The sequence below is a fragment of the Lampetra planeri genome, chromosome 14, assembly GCF_965212315.1.
Source record: "Lampetra planeri chromosome 14, kcLamPlan1.2.h2, whole genome shotgun sequence".
Lineage (NCBI taxonomy): Eukaryota > Metazoa > Chordata > Hyperoartia > Petromyzontiformes > Petromyzontidae > Lampetra > Lampetra planeri.
The window spans coordinates 10116437-10135082 of record NC_136120.1 but is presented as its reverse complement, the minus strand read 5'-3'; the positions used below and the strand labels follow the sequence as shown (position 1 = coordinate 10135082).

General features: G+C 51.2%; 2 protein-coding genes across 4 annotated transcripts in view; both read right to left on the bottom strand.

Moving 5' to 3' along the window:
- Window positions 1-1313, bottom strand: part of MCM3AP (minichromosome maintenance complex component 3 associated protein) — a 51827-nt gene extending 50514 nt beyond the window's left edge. Inside the window, exon 1 of one of the 2 annotated variants that reach the window (XM_078600552.1) lies at window positions 1250-1313. The gene's annotated coding sequence lies outside the window, so the exon portion shown is untranslated. Of the gene's footprint in view, window positions 1-550; window positions 761-1249 lie in introns of those variants that run through there. The other variant, XM_078600553.1, reaches the window with a different exon arrangement.
- A 1439-nt stretch (window positions 1314-2752) lies between these two features.
- The window catches only part of LOC144722358 (uncharacterized), a 38490-nt gene continuing 22596 nt past the window's right edge, over window positions 2753-18646 (bottom strand). For both annotated transcript variants that reach the window (XM_078600549.1, XM_078600550.1), the window contains exons 16-27: window positions 17805-17882; window positions 16152-16256; window positions 15428-15574; window positions 14724-14866; window positions 13319-13482; window positions 12629-12833; window positions 11747-11846; window positions 10557-10631; window positions 8952-9095; window positions 7744-7863; window positions 6195-6347; window positions 2753-4086 (exon numbers count right to left, since the gene is read on the bottom strand). In XM_078600549.1, the coding sequence (XP_078456675.1) occupies window positions 4066-4086; window positions 6195-6347; window positions 7744-7863; window positions 8952-9095; window positions 10557-10631; window positions 11747-11846; window positions 12629-12833; window positions 13319-13482; window positions 14724-14866; window positions 15428-15574; window positions 16152-16256; window positions 17805-17882 (1455 nt within the window). In that variant the 3' untranslated portion in view covers window positions 2753-4065. The remainder of the gene's footprint in view (window positions 4087-6194; window positions 6348-7743; window positions 7864-8951; window positions 9096-10556; window positions 10632-11746; window positions 11847-12628; window positions 12834-13318; window positions 13483-14723; window positions 14867-15427; window positions 15575-16151; window positions 16257-17804; window positions 17883-18646) is intronic.

The following is an 18646-nucleotide window of genomic DNA, read 5'->3' as shown; positions in this document are numbered from 1 at the left end:
AGTGACTTGTGTCCAAATGAAACAATGTAAAGATGTAATTTCTGCAGCATAATCCTGCAAGGTTGTATAACAATCACGTGTAGTAGTCGTAGTATCTTGCACGTGAGTTCACGACCCCTCGGTCTTGTGTGTACGCGCTCTCGGATGCGTCCCATTCATTGGCCGTCACTCCGTTATTACTCGACCCACGGCAACTTTTCAAAGAAGAATAAGAGAGAGAGAGACATTGTTTTGGGTTTTTTTTGTGTCTTTGACCCAAATAGTTGGGAGGGCTGCATCACACGCACAGCAACTTGTACACAGCACACAGCAGCAGCAGCGTGTATACAGCCGATAACGACAACACATTGTCTATTTATCTTCTTGGTTCTTTCGGTAAAGTCACGTAGAATGGAAATAATAAAGTAATAAAAAGAAAACATAATATGATATGATATTTTTATTATTTTATTATTTCCATTCTACGTGACTTTACCGAAAGAACCAAGAAGATGAATCCCTGCAGTCACGAAAGCTATAAATCGAAATTGCGTCTATTTAGTTTATTTACCCTCCTTAGTCGCTCGTCAACAACACAGTTTGACTGCTGTACATTGTTTTGGTCACCAACACATTCCGTAACGACCCCCATTCCCTGCCACATTTAATCAATAATCCGTGTCTCTGTGGTCCCCGTGTCTCTGTCTCCGTGTCTCTCCCCGTGTCCCCGTGTCTCTCTCCGTGTCTCTGTTGTCCCCGTGTCTCTCCCCGTGTCTGTCCCCGTGTCTCTCCCCGTGTCTCTCCACGTGTCTCTATGTGTCTCTCCCCGTGTCTCTCTCCGTGTCTCTCCCAGTGCCTCTGTTGCCCCCGTGTCTCTCCCCTGTCTCTCCCAGTGTCTCTCCCCAAGTCTCTCCCAGTGTCTCTCTCCGTGTCTCTGTGTGTCTCTCCCCGTGTCTCTCTCTCTCCGTACCTCTGTCCCCGTGTCTCTCCTCGTGTCTCTCTCCCAGTGTCTCTCTCCCCCGTGCCTCTCTCCCCGTGTCTCTGTTGTCTCTCCCCGTGTCTCTGTTGTCTCTCCCCGTGTCTCTGTCTCTCCGTGTCTCTGTTGGCCCCGTGTCTCTCCCCGTGTCTCTTTCTGTCTCTCCCCGTGTCTCTGTTGTCTCCGTGTCTCTCCCCGTGTCTCTCTCCGTGTCTCTCCCCGTGTCTCTCTCCGTGTCTCTCCCCGTGTCTCTTTCTGTCTCTCCCCGTGTCTCTGTTGTCTCCGTGTCTCTACCCGAGTTGCCTTCTCGCCGCCATCTTCTCTCGAAGCTCCGCGTGACGTCATCAGGGCGCGCGCCGCGATTACGTCACGGATTCAGCACGGGGGGGGTGGGGGGGTCGCGACGAGTATCGCGATATCACGAATATCGCGATATAATGGATATCGCGATATCACGAAATTACGAATATCGCGATATCACGAATATCGCGATATCATGCATATCGCGATATCACGAAATTACGAATATCGCGATATCACGAATATCGTTGTATGAAGAGTATCGCGATAAATCGTGACGTATCCCTCGAAGAGCAAACGAAACGGCAATAAAACTCAACCACAGCGAGATGTCACCCATTCACGGTCTATCGTGTAATGTGAACAACGCACTCGCTTTGTACTTGAATTGTAAATGTCGTGGGTTTTACTCTACAGCAGAACCGTTTTGCTGCCCTCGTAACGAAATTGGCACGTTACGTTTACGTCCGCAAACCTTACTAAGTCGGCTGTTAAATTTCGATGTAAAGCTTTCGTGACTGCAGGGATTCATTTTCTTGGCTCTTTCGGTAAAGTCACGTAGAATGGAAGTAATAAAATAATAAAAATAAAACATAATAAAATAAGACAGACCTGTTCTCCACCTGAGGACGGCTGCTTGCGTTGTGGCCGAAACGTCGTGAGAATTATTTTATGTTTTATTTTTTATTATTTCAATTTTACGTGACTTTACCGAAAGAAACGAGAAGAAGTTGGCTGTTGTCGGGTGGTGGCGGGTTTAACGACACATTTGCATATTTAGGCGATCCAAGCCAAAAACCTCGATTCACAATGAAAATCACGCCAGCCAGTCACATCGCAAGTCTAGTACGAACACAGTTTGTCATTGCACAACACATTTAAAATAAGTATAACCAGTAAAAACAAAGTTTTCACTATAAATCCTTTATATGCGTGGCGGCTAGAGTCCTCTCGTCCTCTGGCTTGAGATGGCTGCCACCTATGGGTCAGATGATTGCATTGCACCATTAAGCAATTGGTAATTAAATATATTTTTGTCCTAAAAAGTGTAAAATTTTGGAAACATTAATTGTCACGCACAACGAGTCTGTGTGGAAAATGTCAGCTCGATTGGATCACGGGAAGTGGGTTAAAAAACGATTGAAAGATTTGCACGGTCCTAAGCAAGCAAGCGAACTTAATATAAAGGATTAAAAAAAACATAAATAATTGCCCACAGCCCGAATTTTAGCCGGTGTGTTTACAAATGCCTGGGCCGAATTTTAGTCGGATTGAGCCGCATGTGGGCAATATCGTGCTTATCTTACCTTTGAAATTGTCATCCTGCACATACACAGCGAGATGTACCATGCAGATAAAACAAGACACAAATAACGCGAATGTATTTCAGAAAATAGCTAAATATATTTTATTAATTTGAAAAACAAAGACGCATGTGTTGTAATATTAATTGCAAATACCTGAATTTGAAACACCAAAGACTGTGAACAAACTAAATCAAGAACAAACGTGTTTATTTACAAATACAGATATAAATTACATTTAATCTTATTCCTGTGAATAAATACTCAAGTAAAATGCAAATAAATTCAAAGTTGCTTCAACATGACATCACATAAAGGTGAAGAACAGTTGTGGCAACGACGCTGTACTGAAACTAAAATTTTATTTTAATTTTATTTAACCAGGTAAGGCACCCATGAGCTCTATGTCAGAAACGACCTGGCCACAAATGATAGCTCAAATAAATGTCTGATAACGTGGAAATGTATAGCATCCAAATACTCTAAACGCATGTTGAGTCTAAATGTGAAAGTAAAAATCGGAGAACACAGAGAAAAATCCACACGACCACGTGGAGAACATGCACACTCCAAATATACAGGCGTTCGGGTCGGGATCGAACCCACAACCTGCACAGCTGGCGAGGCAGTTAACATCTCGCCACCGTACTGGTTTCATTTGGAGTCTGTGTGGAGTTCTCCCCCTGTTCTGTTAGGGTTTCCTCATGCAATGTAAACTGGTATTGCCCAAAATATTCCAACACTGAAACATTACCTGCAAATTACTCGGTTGGAATTACACGCAGAAACATTGCCTCCTACTGAAAAAAAGTATCCCAGGAACTACTGACAAAAAGGATCCCAGGCAAAAAAAAGTCTCGAGACTTAAACAATAAACGATTTTATACTGGTAGGAACGAAGTGAACCAGCCTACAATAGATTATATCGTCCGTCAGTCCGTCTGTGTAGCAACATCGCCCCCTACTGCAAACACTTGGCAGGATCCTACAAAAACCTTGAGACTCAGTGAGGCTTTCCTGGCTAAACAAGTGTAATAATACATTATGTTTATATTCTTTGGTTATTCGTTCCTACCAGTCCACCCCGCAGGGTCCTGTTACTATGATCACGTGAAATTTAGGGCAGCCAAATACTGTGAAAGTGTGGCGTTGATTCTAAATGTGGAGGGAAAAACCGGAGAGCCCAGAGAAAAATCCACGTGACCACGGGGACAGAGACATCCAAACTCGAAATATATAGTGGGGGTCAGGGTCGGGATTGAACATACGACCTCCTGTATAGCGGGCGAGGCAGTTAACATCTCGCCACCGTACTGGTCTAATTTGGAGTCTTCACAGCCTCGTCGTGCTGCGTGTGGGGTGGTCGTAGCGCCGGGGTGAGAGAGGCCCTCATCGTTCCGTGACCACGTGCTCGTCGCGGTGCGGTGCCCTCGTGCGGTCAACGAGCCGTGACGTCCACCGCTCCACGTGAATCGTAACGCCTCGTCGACCCCGTTATACGACCAACTATCTACGGAAATCGGAAACCTGACACAAAACCCACCCGAATCTTGACGTTATTTTGTTCCATGAGATGTGCTCAAAAATACGTACATTTTGTTTTATTTTTTATTAATTTTAATTTCATTTTTTACCTACGTGACTTTACTGAAAGAACGAAGAGTATGAATCATTGCAGTCACGAAAGCTTCAAATCTAGAACGTACATCTATATATATAAAAGGGCAATTTGTGAATGTGTCTGTTCAAAATGTTTAGCATACTTCCTGACATGCAACAAACTGAAAATTTGGCATGTGGGTAGCTTCCAGACTGTACACAATGCAAAACGTATAACAATAGACTTTTGTATTTTGGGGGGGGGGGGGCGCAATAATGGATAGTGAGCAGTGACGTCACATCTGTGATGTCACCCACATGCGACAGCGTCACGCAGTGTGCCTGCTGACGTCACGCACCACCCCCCACCCTCCGCGCAGGCCGTGTATTAATCCAAGACAAGAATCCAAGTCTCGGGCGAAGCCGGCTAGTAAAGCTAGTTTAAATATATGTCGGGTGGTGGAGGGTTACGACACATTTATAAATAATGCGATCTGACCCAAAAACCTATATTATGAATAATATTGGCCTACGTGTTAAAATGTAAGTTTATACAAGTAATTTAAGTCAGGATTTATCGTAATGTAAATTTATATCAAATACAGTGATACCTCGGTTCACGAACTCCGCTTCGGTTCACGAACAACTCGGTTCATGAACAGAAAATTTCATAAAAATCTGCTCCGGTTCACGAACTCCGCTTCGGTTCACGAACAACTCGGTTCATGAACAGAAAAGTTCATAAAAATCTGCTCCGGTTCACGAACTCCGCTTCGGTTCACGAACAACTCGGTTCATGAACAGAAAAGTTCATAAAAATCTGCTCCGGTTCACGAACTCCGCTTCGGTTCACGAACAACTCGGTTCACGAACAGAAAAGTTCATAAAAATCTGCTCCGGTTCACGAACTCCGCTTCGGTTCACGAACAACTCGGTTCACGAACAGAAAAGTTCATAAAAATCTGCTCCGGTTCACGAACTCCGCTTCGGTTCACGAACAACTCGGTTCACGAACAGAAAATTTCATAAAAATCTGCTCCGGTTCACGAACTCCGCTTCGGTTCACGAACAACTCGGTTCACGAACAGAAAAGTTCATAAAAATCTGCTCCGGTTCACGAACTCCGCTTCGGTTCACGAACAACTCGGTTCACGAACAGGAAAAGTTCATAAAAATATGCTCCGGTTCACGAACTCCGCTTCGGTTCACGAACAACTCGGTTCACGAACAGAAAAGTTCATAAAAATCTGCTCCGGTTCACGAACTCCGCTTCGGTTCACGAACAACTCGGTTCACGAACAGAAAAGTTCATAAAAATCTGCTCCGGTTCACGAACTCCGCTTCGGTTCACGAACAACTCGGTTCACGAACAGAAAAGTTCATAAAAATCTGCTCCGGTTCACGAACTCCGCTTCGGTTCACGAACAGGAGCCGCGGCCATTTTTATGCTAATTCCAGGCTGTCACGTGGTCGTGACTTCCTGTAGGAAGATCGTGGAGAGACGCAGAGACACAGAAAGAAGTACTGTGAAGACACTTTCAGTGACTTTGATTTTTGGTGTGCTTTTTAGCACATACAGTACTGTACTACTGTACTGTACAATACTGTACTTACTGTATTGTACAGTTCACCCGTTTGAGTGCTTACTGTCTCCCACCCGCCTCCCACCTGCCTTCCTCCATGCCAGAAGTCATCTCAAGCAAGGTTAGTGTTCTCTCTTTATACATTACTATACTGTACAGTACTACAGTAATGTGTATTGTCATTTGTTTCATATTTTTGTGCTTCAAAAACCAAAAAAATAAGGTCAGAACGGATTAACCGGATTTACATTGAACCCTATGGGAAAATGTGCCTCGGTTCACGACCAATTCGGTTCACGACCAGAGTCAGTTCACGAATTAAGTTCGTGAACCGAGGTATCACTGTAGCTCAACTTCGGATGAAAATATCACGAGTTATGGACAGTTGCACAATGTTTCGCAGATAACGGTGCAAAATTTGCCGCGTTCAGCCGTGCGCACTCGCGCCCCAACCTCTTGCCGAGGGCGGCTGCCTGCTCCCTGCTCGCTGCTGCCCGCTCGCTGCTGCTGGTGCAGCTCTCTCTCTCGCTGCACCTCGCTCTGCAGCTGCGTCTCTCTGGCCTGCGACGCTCCCAGCTGTTCGGCAAGACGCCACACCTGCTCGTCCTGCGAAGACGACGACGACATCCGCGCGCACGTCAATGCAGATCCAGTCCCACATTTGTTATGAAGAACACAGCGGCACATGAACGTGTCGTGTGCAGGCATGCAGCGGCGGCGGGGGCACGATGCTGTTGGTGAGGGTCGAGGTAGTGGCGATGGTTTAACTCCCGTATTAAGGACCAGATAAACTTAGTTGTAGTTAAAAAGTAATGGATTTGAAAACTCACTTAAGACCACTATGGTACCCTTATGGCTCACTGGGCATCGATTCTCTACAAATTGATGTTAAGTTAAATGCCGCCCGTACTCAACATCTCTCCTTATACTCCAGCACTTACTCTACTCTTCGGTCCCAAAGTCGTAACAGTTGTGTGTGTGTGCACCGTACATGCGTACGTGTACTACGTGTTGCTGTGTGTACGTGAGTGTATACGTGTGTAATGACATGATGACACCTGCTGGCTGGGAAAGGGAAGCACGGGTACGGGCACCGCTAAGACAACATCCAATCCGAGAGGGAGACGAATCTGGGGCAAAGGTAATGGGCGGGTTTGGCCGAGATGCTCCGGGAACCTGCTGGAAGGTTCCACGAGAGGGCGTGGCCGGAGGCGGAGCCTAGCCGCGCCTGGGGAGATATAAGCGGGGGTCGGACCGGGGCTCGGGGTTCGTTGGTGGATTCTCGGACTGCGTCGCTACTCGCCGTCATCTCTCTTCGTCGTCCGGCCACGTGGGGCTTCCATCGCCATCCTCGTTACGCCGCCAGCCAGCGGCGTAGCCGAGTGAGGGCGGTGAGACCGCGCCGAGTGATCGGCCGTGTGTGTAGCCAGTAGAGACGTTAATATCTAAGTGTTGTACTCAGAGAAGGATAAGGTTGGCCTGTGTTGTGCCCGTGTAAGAAATAAAAGAAGAAGTACCCTCGACACGACGTGTCGCGGAAGTCGCTCATTACACGTGTGTACATTGGGGAGCGGTAGTGTGGGGGTTAGCGCGCTGCACTACGAACCCAAGGACCCGAGTTCGATTCCCGCTCCCGACCAAAATCAGTGACGATTATCTGGACCGGTCCTGGGCCTCCTCTATGTCGACTCAGCCTCAAATGGGTACCTGGTATGGTGTGTAAACATCGCCACTAAGAACAAAAAGGCGGCCGGGCATGGTGCTGGCCACCCACCCCCTCGTGTGCCGTGCTGGTCTTCATAGTGCTCGCGAACAGCACTTGTCCTAACAGTCTAGTTAAGGATATACGGGGGATTGTTGTATCCATCACGTGTGCGCTACGTGTTAATCAACCGACATCCCGGCAGACTCCCTTGCAAACGAGGCGTTGCACCCCAAGGGGATTTTTTTTTTTCACGTTAAATGTTTTTTTTTGGGGGTGAAATGTAAAATCGCTGCATGCCTTCTCTCTGTTGAGGCTCTCCCTCTCCTCGATCTCCTGGTGGAGTCGTTCCACCTCCCTCTGCAAGTTGACGAGGCGGCACTCAAACCCTTCCGCGCGGGCGCGCAGCTGCAGGCAAACCTGGTGGGAGACGTGGTGAGCGTTATACTGGTAGGAACGAAGTGAACCAGCCTACAATAGATTATATCGTCCGTCCGTCCGATGTCGGATTAGGTGTAGCAACATCGCCCCCTACTGCAAACACTTGGCAGGACCCTACAAAAACCTTTAGACTCAGTGAGGCTTTCCTGGCTAAACAAGTGTAACATTCCCTTATAATTCCCTGAGATAGTTTTTAATTAAAACATTTAAATTAAAAATTAACTCACAGCGGCCTAAAGCCTACAGCTAGGCCTAAAGCCTAGAACTAGGCCTCAAACTCTCCCTTTGTATCGTACCCCCGCCATTTCATTTTATTATAGCCATTCATTTGTTCGTTCCTACCAGCCCACCCCACAGGGACCTGTTTATTGCTATTGTTCCTCCGCCCGTTTACCCAGGAGGGCATCGCCGAGTCTCAAGACTTTTTCAAGAAGCTCCTTCCAATTGTTCGCCGCAGCGTGCCAAGTTGCTACGTGCATAAGCGCAGTGCCGTAATTTGCAGGTAACGTTTCCACATTTCGGATGTTTGGCCAATACCGCTTACATTATATGATTGTTGTAGTTACGGGAGGAAACTGGGGAATCTAGAGGAAACCCATGCAGAACAGGGGGAGAACATACACACGCCACACCCTATCACTCACACTGCAGAACAGGGGGAGAACATACACACGCCACACCTATCACTCACACTGCAGAACAGGGGGAGAACATACACACGCCACACACTATCACTCACACTGCAGAACAGGGGGAGAACATACACACGCCACACACTATCACTCACACTGCAGAACAGGGGGAGAACATACACACGCCACACTGAAAGGCGCCCGAGTTGGAAATGGAACCCAGGCCCTTCTTGCAGTGAGGCGCCGAGTGTCACCACTGCGCTGCCGCCCTCCCAGCCTTAATGAGCATCTGGTGCGGTGTGTAAAAACATCAGCGCTGGGGAGACAAAGGCAGCTGGATGTGGTGCTCTACCGACCTTCATCGGTGGCTCGCCAACAGCACTTGCCCCAACAACGGTCTTTTAAAGGCTACACGGGTGATCTTTGTCTTTGTACCTCACGTAGGCTTGTCAGTGCTTGAGACTTCTCCTCTGACTTGGCCTGCAGCGTGACGACCAGCGCACGGTTCTTCTCACCTTCCGCCGTTTGCTCCTTCAGCTTGGTGTTCAGCTGCTCGCATCTTGTCTGCATCTGCAAGATCTTTGAGAAGCAAGATTGGGAGAGAGTGACGTTGGCAAGCATGGTGGTGGCAGAACTGTTGGTGTCAGCCCGAGCCCACAATGTCTTTGGTGCTGCCACTGCAACTTGTATTTTTTTTTTAAGCGTCAAATTTTCATTCAACATCTCTGCCGGACTTCTATTGGTCCCCCAGGTGAAGTGGTGATTTGGATGGATTCAGGTGACGTTGTCGAAGGCGATCAAAGAACGAGTGCCGAAGTTGACTTTTCAAGAAACGCTTTGACTGACGGTAAAATGTGCAATTCCCCCGTCCCAGCCTAGGGTCGTCAGCAGCCCAGGTTTCACACGCACGGACAGTCCAAGAATCGATATCCGTGTTTGGGTGGCAGGAATCGATTTGTACGGAGGCATGGTGCCGGCATTGTGTTAAAATGCATCGCAGGATACCACAACGTTGTTAATAGGCCTAAGCTGACTGAGAAATCCGAGGAGGGTTGGTTGGCTGTGGAAGAGGCAGCAACCCTAACTGGGCCGCAGTGAGCAGGACAATACTCTGGGTGCTCTTAGGGGAAGACTCGGCAGGAGAAACGGCCGGCGTCCAGTGGAGAGAGACAGGAATTCACGGCGGGCTGGGTGGACGGCACAAGCAAGAGGGCGCGCGTTCCACGCTCTAGCCTCCCGGTGTGTGGGACCCCCCCTCCCCGTGACGCCCACGGAGCCCAGAGACCCGGCATTGCTGGGTAACCCTCCCGAGTGCGTCTCTGCCGGAACACGCGTCGGATAGAAGCCACGGGATGCCTCCTCTTGAGAGAACTCGGGTGGTCAATGAGTAACACTTCATGAGGAAGCCAACAGGGTTTGTCATATGGATAGATCCGCTCCCATCTTAGGAATGTGGAATTTCACCCACAGGCACAGGGCTTTAAACAAGAGATGAGCACCAATGCCCCAATTTGAGCAGGAAATCACTTTGGCCTTGTCTCTCATCATCAAGAGTGGCTATTAAGAACTAAAGAAAGTGTCCTTGCTCTTTTTTCTTCTTGGTTCTTTCGGTAAAGTCACGTAGAAGGGAAATAATAAAATAATAAAAATAAAACATAATAAAATCATTCTCACGATGTTTCGGCCACAACGCAAGCAGCCGTCCTCAGGTGAAGACCAGGTTTGTCGGGGACCGCTGCTTGCGTTGTGGCCGAAACGTCGTGAGAATCATTTTATGTTTCATTTTTATTATTTTATTATTTCCCTTCGACGTGACTTGACCGAGAGAACCAAGAAGATGAATCCCTGCAGTCACGAAAGAAGCTTTAAATCGAAAAGTGTCCTTGCCCTTTTAACATTATGCTGAAAGCAATCTGCGTGGTGATGTACGACGTGGCCTCGCGTGTGCGGAGCACGCGGAGCGGGAGACGTGGCGCGTGAGTGGCGCGAGCTCGTGAGCGACGCGCTCCGTGAGCTCGTGTCGGCTGTCAGTGCCAGCACCTGCTCCTCTTTTGCGTCCACCTCCGTGCGGAGCGACACCACCTGCTCGCTCACTCGCCCTTCCAGCTCCGACAGCTGTAGGGCACACACACACGCACACGCGTTCGGGCGTCACCGTGGTGACGCGGGGAGCTGCTGGCCGCGCGCGTTTCAATCCGCGTGCTCCGACAATCATGACCTCTATTCAGAAGGCGCAAAATCACAACAAACGCTCCGGATATCCAATGGATGAAAACATCTATTAACAAGCCACTACATTAAATGTCATTATTATTATTTTGCTTGGTATACCCAGAAAAGCCCTACTGAGTCTTACCGAGGCTCTTGTTAAGTTTTCGCACGAGATTTGATTTGATTTTGTTTAAGCAGGCGAAACAAAAAGAAACCAGGATAGAGTCTCATTTGCAATCGTGGCCTGGGCCACCAAAATGACGAAAGCAAAACAAAAGAAAGTACACCACTGAAACGAACAGAAATCAGTGTAAAAACAACGGTGTCACATGAGAACTCGACAACATTGCATGATCGTAAATCGATGTGAAACAGTGTATTCCCTGTAGCGTAGGCGGCAATGTTGCTATGTTCAATCCAAAGTGAGTAATTTGCAGGTAATTTTTCAACATTGAAAAGTTTCGCCAAATCTATTTACTGTACATTGTATGTTTTTAATCTGAAGGAAACCCATGCAGAACAGAGGTAGAACATACAACAATAGCTGCCATTTGAACCATGAAGTGGCGGTGACATCACCACGGCGTCTGTGCCAGGCCAGGTGCACTTTGAGCCCACATGATGTGTCGAAGGCTCGCTGACAGGAGGTCAAGGGACGGACCCAGGCGCCATGGGTTGACCGACTGAGATGACTGGCAGATAGACCAGCTGTGCCCCCTACTGTGCCAACTTGCTGCATTTTAGCCGCCCGGCGCTCCGCTTGTTGTTGTGAGCGTCGCTCCTCTGCCCTCCGTTGTTGCTGGAGGGCGACTGCCTCCAACTGCCCAGTAGCAGCAGCAGCGTCCTTCACGAGCCTCCTCCACAGAGGCGGACCTCGACCCCCGCTGGGACAAGTTATTGGCTGCCTCTATCCAAACACTCCGATTCATCCGCTTACAATCTGCAGTCCAGGGGGAGCCATGTGAACACTAAGAGGCTGCCCCCGTGTTGTTGGCGTTGTGCAGCTGCACGACGTGTACCTGTGTGGCTCTGGCGATGAGCTCCCGCTGGCGCTCCTCCAGTTCCACTTGCAGCTCCTCCACCTCCCTCTCCCTCTCGCACAGGGAGCCGCGCAGCTGACTAGCGGCACACACAGCACGCAGCGCCGCATTGCACCACCTCACACCCTCAAACACTCACACCACGCCACCTCGACACCACCACGCCACCTAACACCACCACGCCACCTAACACCACCACGCCACCTAACACCACCACGCCACCTAACACCACCACGCCACCTAACACCACCACGCCACCTCACACCACCACGCCACCTAACACCACGCCACCTCACACCACGCCACCTCTCACCACCACGCCACCTCACACCACCACGCCACCTAACACCACGCCACCTCTCACCACCACGCCACCTCACACCACCACGCCACCTAACACCACGCCACCTCTCACCACCACGCCACCTCACACCACCACGCCACCTCACACCACCACGCCACCTAACACCACCACGCCACCTAACACCACGCCACCTCTCACCACCACGCCACCTCACACCACCACGCCACCTAACACCACGCCACCTCTCACCACCACGCCACCTCACACCACCACGCCACCTCACACCACCACGCCACCTCACACCACCACGCCACCTCACACCACCACCACAAACCCATGACCAAATCATCTGCCCTGTCTTTATAACAATAACCACACAACCCATTTCGTTTTAAGAATTTCTACCTGGAAGCAAACCAAACGCTCGTTCGCTTGCCAAGCGTCTCAACGGCCATGCAAGTGGTTCCGCTGGGTCGGTGGCGAGCGGCAAGCGACGTGAAAAAACGTCGCCTTGCAAGGCCCCCCCCCCCCACCCCGCGCTCCTACACCCCCCTCACCCGTGACTCTCCGCCATCGATTGCAGCCGCCTGTCCCTCTCGTGCAGCTCCGCGTGCAAGCGCCGCTCCGTGGCGCGGAGCTCCGTGCTCAGCTCTGCGGCCGCCAAGCGCTCGCGCTGCAGTTCGGCCCGCGCCCGCCCCAGCTCCTGCTCCGTGTCGCCCGCCTGCTGCAGGCCGCGCGCCAGGCTGTCCTGCAGCTCCGTCGCTGCGGGGGGGAGGCGGGGGCCACGTCGAGGACGACGATCAACCTGTTGAGACGGTGCCTACCGCCCCCCCCCCCCTCCATCGCCAATCAAGGCCACGTGTCCCCGCCCCCATCCTCACTCACGCGCGAGTGTGCGTCGTGCATCGCCGCGTCTCGACGCGCTCACTGGCGGGGAACCGGTGGATCGGCTTTGCGGCCCCTTTTGAGATCCCGCCGCCACAGTGAGATTCTGCGTACGCCCAAAGTAGCAGGGATTTATTTGAGCCGTGACGGTTAAAGTCACGGATATCGGGGGTGAGAACCGGTGGCACAGTGCCATGTGCACCGCGCCGCAAACTTGAAAACCTTAGTTCCACTCCTGGTCACAGCCGACTACGTCGATGAGGGATGTCCGAACGGGTCTTGGGGATCCCCGTTAACTGGCCCGCGGTGACGGGTGCAGCGAAGCATGCTAAACAGGAGCTCCGCCAGGCGCTGGCGCCCACCCAGCTGCGTCTTGTGACGGAGCTCGTTCTCGGCCTGCTTGAGCGTCGCCAGCAGAGACAGCGCCCGCTCGCCCTCCCGGCTGCCCTTCTCCCTGGCGCTGCCCAGCTCGGCGCGCGCCCTCGCCACCTCCTCCTGGCCGTCGCGCACGGCCGCCTGCAGCTCGCTGCCAGGGGCGAGAAAAACCCTCTTGAGCCCCCACAGGCCACGCTGCGGCACGTGGCCCCCGTGGCATCTTACTGTGCGTGTGCGAAAGCAAAACCTCAAGCGCATACAGAGGTATCAAACGTGACAGACACACGCGCCCAACGTTAAACGATGCGGAGTTCACACAAACTGTGGACCAGCTGGCTCAGCTGACTGCTTGTGTCGTGGTTATTGCAAACATGATGCCTTGTATAAAGGTGTCAGTTTTTGTACCAGTTGAAAGGGTAAAAACCTATCACTATATTTTGCCATTGGTAAAGGAGGTCTCATAGTTAAATGCTTACCCCGAGCTCTCAATATTCTGATAGTGCGCTGTCTTTGAGTTGTACGCCTTTTGGCGTCATCTGGTCCAACACCAATGGAGACTGGGCTCTAAGGAAAGCTGTCTCGGGTGTGGACCAATCAACTTCAAGGACAGTGCATATCATTATCATCATCAGATTTGTTTCTTTTTGTTTGCATTTTGACTGCTTGTGTTGTGGTATTTGCAAACATGATGCCTTGTATAAAGGTGTCACTTTTTGTACCAGTTGAAAGGGTAAAAACCTATTACTACAGCTGGCTCAAAGTTAAGTTGCCGATGAGAGTAGCAGTGATGACAATCGCGCCACACAACAAGAAGCTCCTAGGTTTGATTCCTGCCTTTCTGAGTCCTCCCCCTGTTCTGTAAGTGTTTCCTCATGCAATGTAACTGGTATTGCCCAAATTATTCCAACACTGAAACATTACCTGCAAATTACTCGGTTGGAATTACACACAGAAACATTGCCTCCTACTGAAAAAAAGGATCCCAGGAACTACTGACAAAAAGGATCCCAGATAAAAAAAGTGAGACTTAAACAATAAACGATCATAAACTATGATCACGTGAAAATCTAGGGCAGCCAAATACTCTAAACGCGTGGCGTTGATTCTAAATGTGGAGAGAAAAACCGGAGAACCCAGAGAAAAATCCACGTGACCACGGGGACAGAGACATTCAAACTCCTGCACAGCAGGCGAGGTAGTTAACATCTCGCCACCGTACTGGTCTAATTTGGAATCTTCACGCCTCGTCGTGCTACGTGTGTGGTGGTCGTAGCGCGAGCCGTGGGCCGCTTGGCGACGCTTCCGGGAGAGAGCGGGCCACAGCGTGCCGGCACCCACGGTGGTGACGCTTCCTGGGCGAGCGTGAGACTCGAGTCGAGCCAGACTCCCCACCTGACGCTGCTGCCGAGGGCGGCTCCCCGCTCCATCTCAACGTGCAGCTGGCGCTGCAGCGCTCGCTGCTGCTTCGCGCTCTGCTCCTGCTCGCCGCGCGACTGCTCACGCTCCGCATGCAGACTCTGCTCCAGGCCGCACACCTGCCCACACACGTCACAGCCGCGAGAACATATGAGCTCCACGGAGAGAGGCGCCCGAGTCCGGAATCGAACCCGGGCCCTTCTTCCTGCGAGGCACGAGTGTGACCACTGCGCCACCAAGGGTCACAACCGGAGTGCCCGACGTGCTATCGGGGGAGTGGCCCGTAACTCTGGTGAAGCCCAAACCGTCAAACGCATCGCTGACGAACGTGCCATCCACGCACATCCTCGCAGCGTCTACCACCTCCTGGGATTGGTTGTATGTATGGATGTTGAACTTGTTTCGCACCGTACGTAGCCAACAGTGCTAAATGAAGGCGAGTGGTTGGGGCGCCGCGGTGGCAAGATGTTTACTCCCTCGCCTGGTACGCAGGAGGTCACGGGTTCGATCCCGATCCTGACGCCTATTGTACAGTGGGGCCTTAGTAGTTAATAGGGCGACCTTAAAATTCAACTATGACCACCATAAAAACTGTTGCTTTCTCCCCCACCCCACCATGCCTTACGAAAGATAGAAAGAGATGGAGAGAGTGTCCCGCAAAGAGCGAGAGGGCACTCCACCTGCGTCTGCAGCTGCGCCTGCGCCTCCTCCAGCGCCTCCACGCGTGCGGCGCCCAGCGCCAGCATGGCGTCGCGCTCGCACAGAGCTCGCCGCAGCTCCCCCGCCTGATCCTCCGCCTCGGACACGGCGCCGTTCAGCAGCTCCAACTACGCACGCACGGAGACAGGAAGATCGCCACGCACCGTCAACCCCCCACGCCGTAGAGCAGGGGTGGGGAACGTCCGGCCCGTCGAGAAGGCAGATACTCTGCCTTCTCGACAGACCTGTTCTCCACCTGAAGACGGCTGCTTGCGTTGTGGCCGAAACGTCGTGAGAATTATTTTATGTTTTATTTTTATTATTTTATTATTTCCCTTCTACGTGACTTTACCGAAAGAACCAAGAAGATGAATCCCTGCAGTCACGAAAGCTTTAAATAGAAATTATCAGAAGTGTTCACATTTTTTTGAAACACCCTGGAAATGCCTACACACCCTACATATTTTACTCATACAATAGTCAGCATTACCAGGTTATGAACATACACATCGCGCAAGCGATTTACCGGAATGATCACTCATGAGAGTGAGATCTGGAGCATCCTCCTCTTTTGAAATGAGGAGGATGAGTTGTTTTGACACGGAGAGATCTGCACAAAGCGCAGCGATTCCTCCAGCTTCCCGACCGCACAAATTCTTCCTTGGGTGTGAACGCAAAGTTGCACGTCCGTTTCCATCCGCTCACCTGCTCCGCCTTGGCCCGTAGCTCTTGCTGATTCTGCTGCAGCTTCTCTTGGCAGCGCACACGCTCCGCCTGCTTGGTCGCAAGTTCAGACTCCATTTCCAGAGCCTCGGGGAAAGGGAAGTCAATATTTAGATTTGACGTTTCCGCAGCCTTGGTTAAAAATGCATATTTCAACTTAATTGGCGTGTGAATGTACTTCATCATTGGACTGCTGCTGTTGATATTATACAGACTGCTGCTATTGCTGTACAGACTGCAGATGTTACTGTACAGACTGCCTTTATCTTCTCACCCATAATAAGCTCAATAACTTCGAGAGTAATATCAGTCCTCGAATAACATATTTAGGGGCCCTCCATCAATGACGTCACGCGATTTTGGACGATTTTTGACCCCCCCCCCCCCGTCGTCACACGGCGTCACAAAAAGTCAGACCCCCCCTCAAATCTGACGAAACAAAGCTCTGCCCCCCCAAAAACATAAAACATGCTTCAAATCGCTTTAAACTATTGTCATTGTAGTGCGTATTTAATGTGCCGCTGCACTCTGATGTTGTAGGAGAAAACATTTATTAAAAGTCTATTTAATTAAGTAGAACGCGTTGTCTATATTTATTTAAAGTTGCGCATTTTGATGTGACGTCACATTTCTCAAACCCCCGCCCCCCTCGTCACACATCGTCACAAATGTCTGACCCCCCCCCCCCCTAGGTGCGTGACGTCATTTATGGATGGCCCCTAACCGCGCGAGGAGGGCAGCGGGAACAGCGTTGGGGAACCCAAGCGAGCGTGCGACACAACGCGGGCTGGCGGCAAGTACCCACACCCCAGGGACGTGCGGTCAGGGGAGGCAGAGCCTCAGCTGTCATACTCCAGGTAACTTATTTCACGTATGTGTATAAAGATATTTAGGCTCGCTGGTCTCGTCATGAAACTGCAATGAAAAAGCACCAGGGGAGGCAGCTATTACATCTGCCTCACTGAGGGGGACGTGTCTAACACGCCCCCTCAGTGAAGACACGCCCCCTCAGTGAGGCCACGCCCCCAGTGAGGACACACCCCCCTCAGTGAGGACACGCCCCCTCAGTGAGGCCACGCCCTCAGTGAGGACACGCCCCCCTCAGTGAGGACACGCCTCCTCAGTGAGAACACGCCCCCTCAGTGAGGACACGCCCCCCTAAGTGAGAACACGCCCCCTCAGTGAGAACACGCCCCCTCAGTGAGGAGACGCCCCCTCAGTGAGGCCACGCCCCCTCAATGAGGCCACGCCCCCTCCGTGAGGACACGCCCCCTCAGTGAAGACACCCCCTCAGTGAGGGCACGCCCCCTCAGTGAGGACACGCCCCCTCAGCGAGGACACGCCCCCCCTCAGCGAGGACACGCCCCCCTCAGTGAGGTCACACCCCTCAGTGTGTGAATCTGGCCAGTGCCTCCCCAGCCATTGACCTCACCACACGTCACTGCCCCACCCCTCCTCCTCCTCTATGCGGCCGACCTCACGCGGTGAGCGCAGGCATCGGGACCTGGCGTTCACCCTGTGGTGCAAACCTCTGGGGACGCGTTCAGTTTATTGTACTTCCCCCGCACCTCCGATTGGCACGGTTGGCTACCACGTACAGTGCGAAAGAAGTTCAACACGCGCACATCAACATACCTTGGCGGAGGCGTCCGCGAGCTTGCGCTCCGCCAGGCCCAGCGCCTCCTCACTGCTCCCCCGCTGCCTCCTCGTGTCCTAGCCGGGGGCACCATGCGCACACGTTACCACCAACTCACTACGCTTTTACCACGGGAGTTGACAAACAGTACCAACCATTTTTTTTTGTAATACAGGGTGCTTTAAAATGTTTTAAACACTTTTATGTTAATCATTGTCAACACGTGCCAGGAATCTTCTGCAGGTGGTCTCCAGAGCCCGAGGGCACATTTCCTGTGGTGTTGTTGCAAATTCTCGGAAGTGTTTAAATTTTTTTTAAGCACCCTCTATATATGCATAGAAAAGGTATTATAAACATTGCTTACTCTCATAATACAGAATCAGAATAATAACATGTGTCGTGGATTCAACCTAGTCGCGGACGTACTCTTTGGAGGCAACACATCACAAAGTTATAACTGCCCCTTTACCAGATAACAACCTACGGGGGTGGACCACCAGGCTAACTACACTGGGAAGGGAGTTTCACAACATCTGTGTGATCCACCCACCCTTGCTGCAGCCTCCAGTGCTGGATTAAAGGCGTGCGCCACCACTGCCCAGTGGATCGAATCATGCGCATGAGAATCAATCATTGATCACTTCTGTAAGTGATATTCTGCAAAGAATCTGTCAATGTTGGGGGCTGCATGGCTACAGGCGCTGTGGTGGTGAGCTGTCAACTCCCCCGCCTGGTCTGCAGGAGGACGTCGTGGGTTCGATGCAGACCCCGACGCCTGTATATTTAGAGTTTGCATGTCTCTCTCCCCGTAGTCGCGTAGATTTTTCTCCCGGTCCTCAAG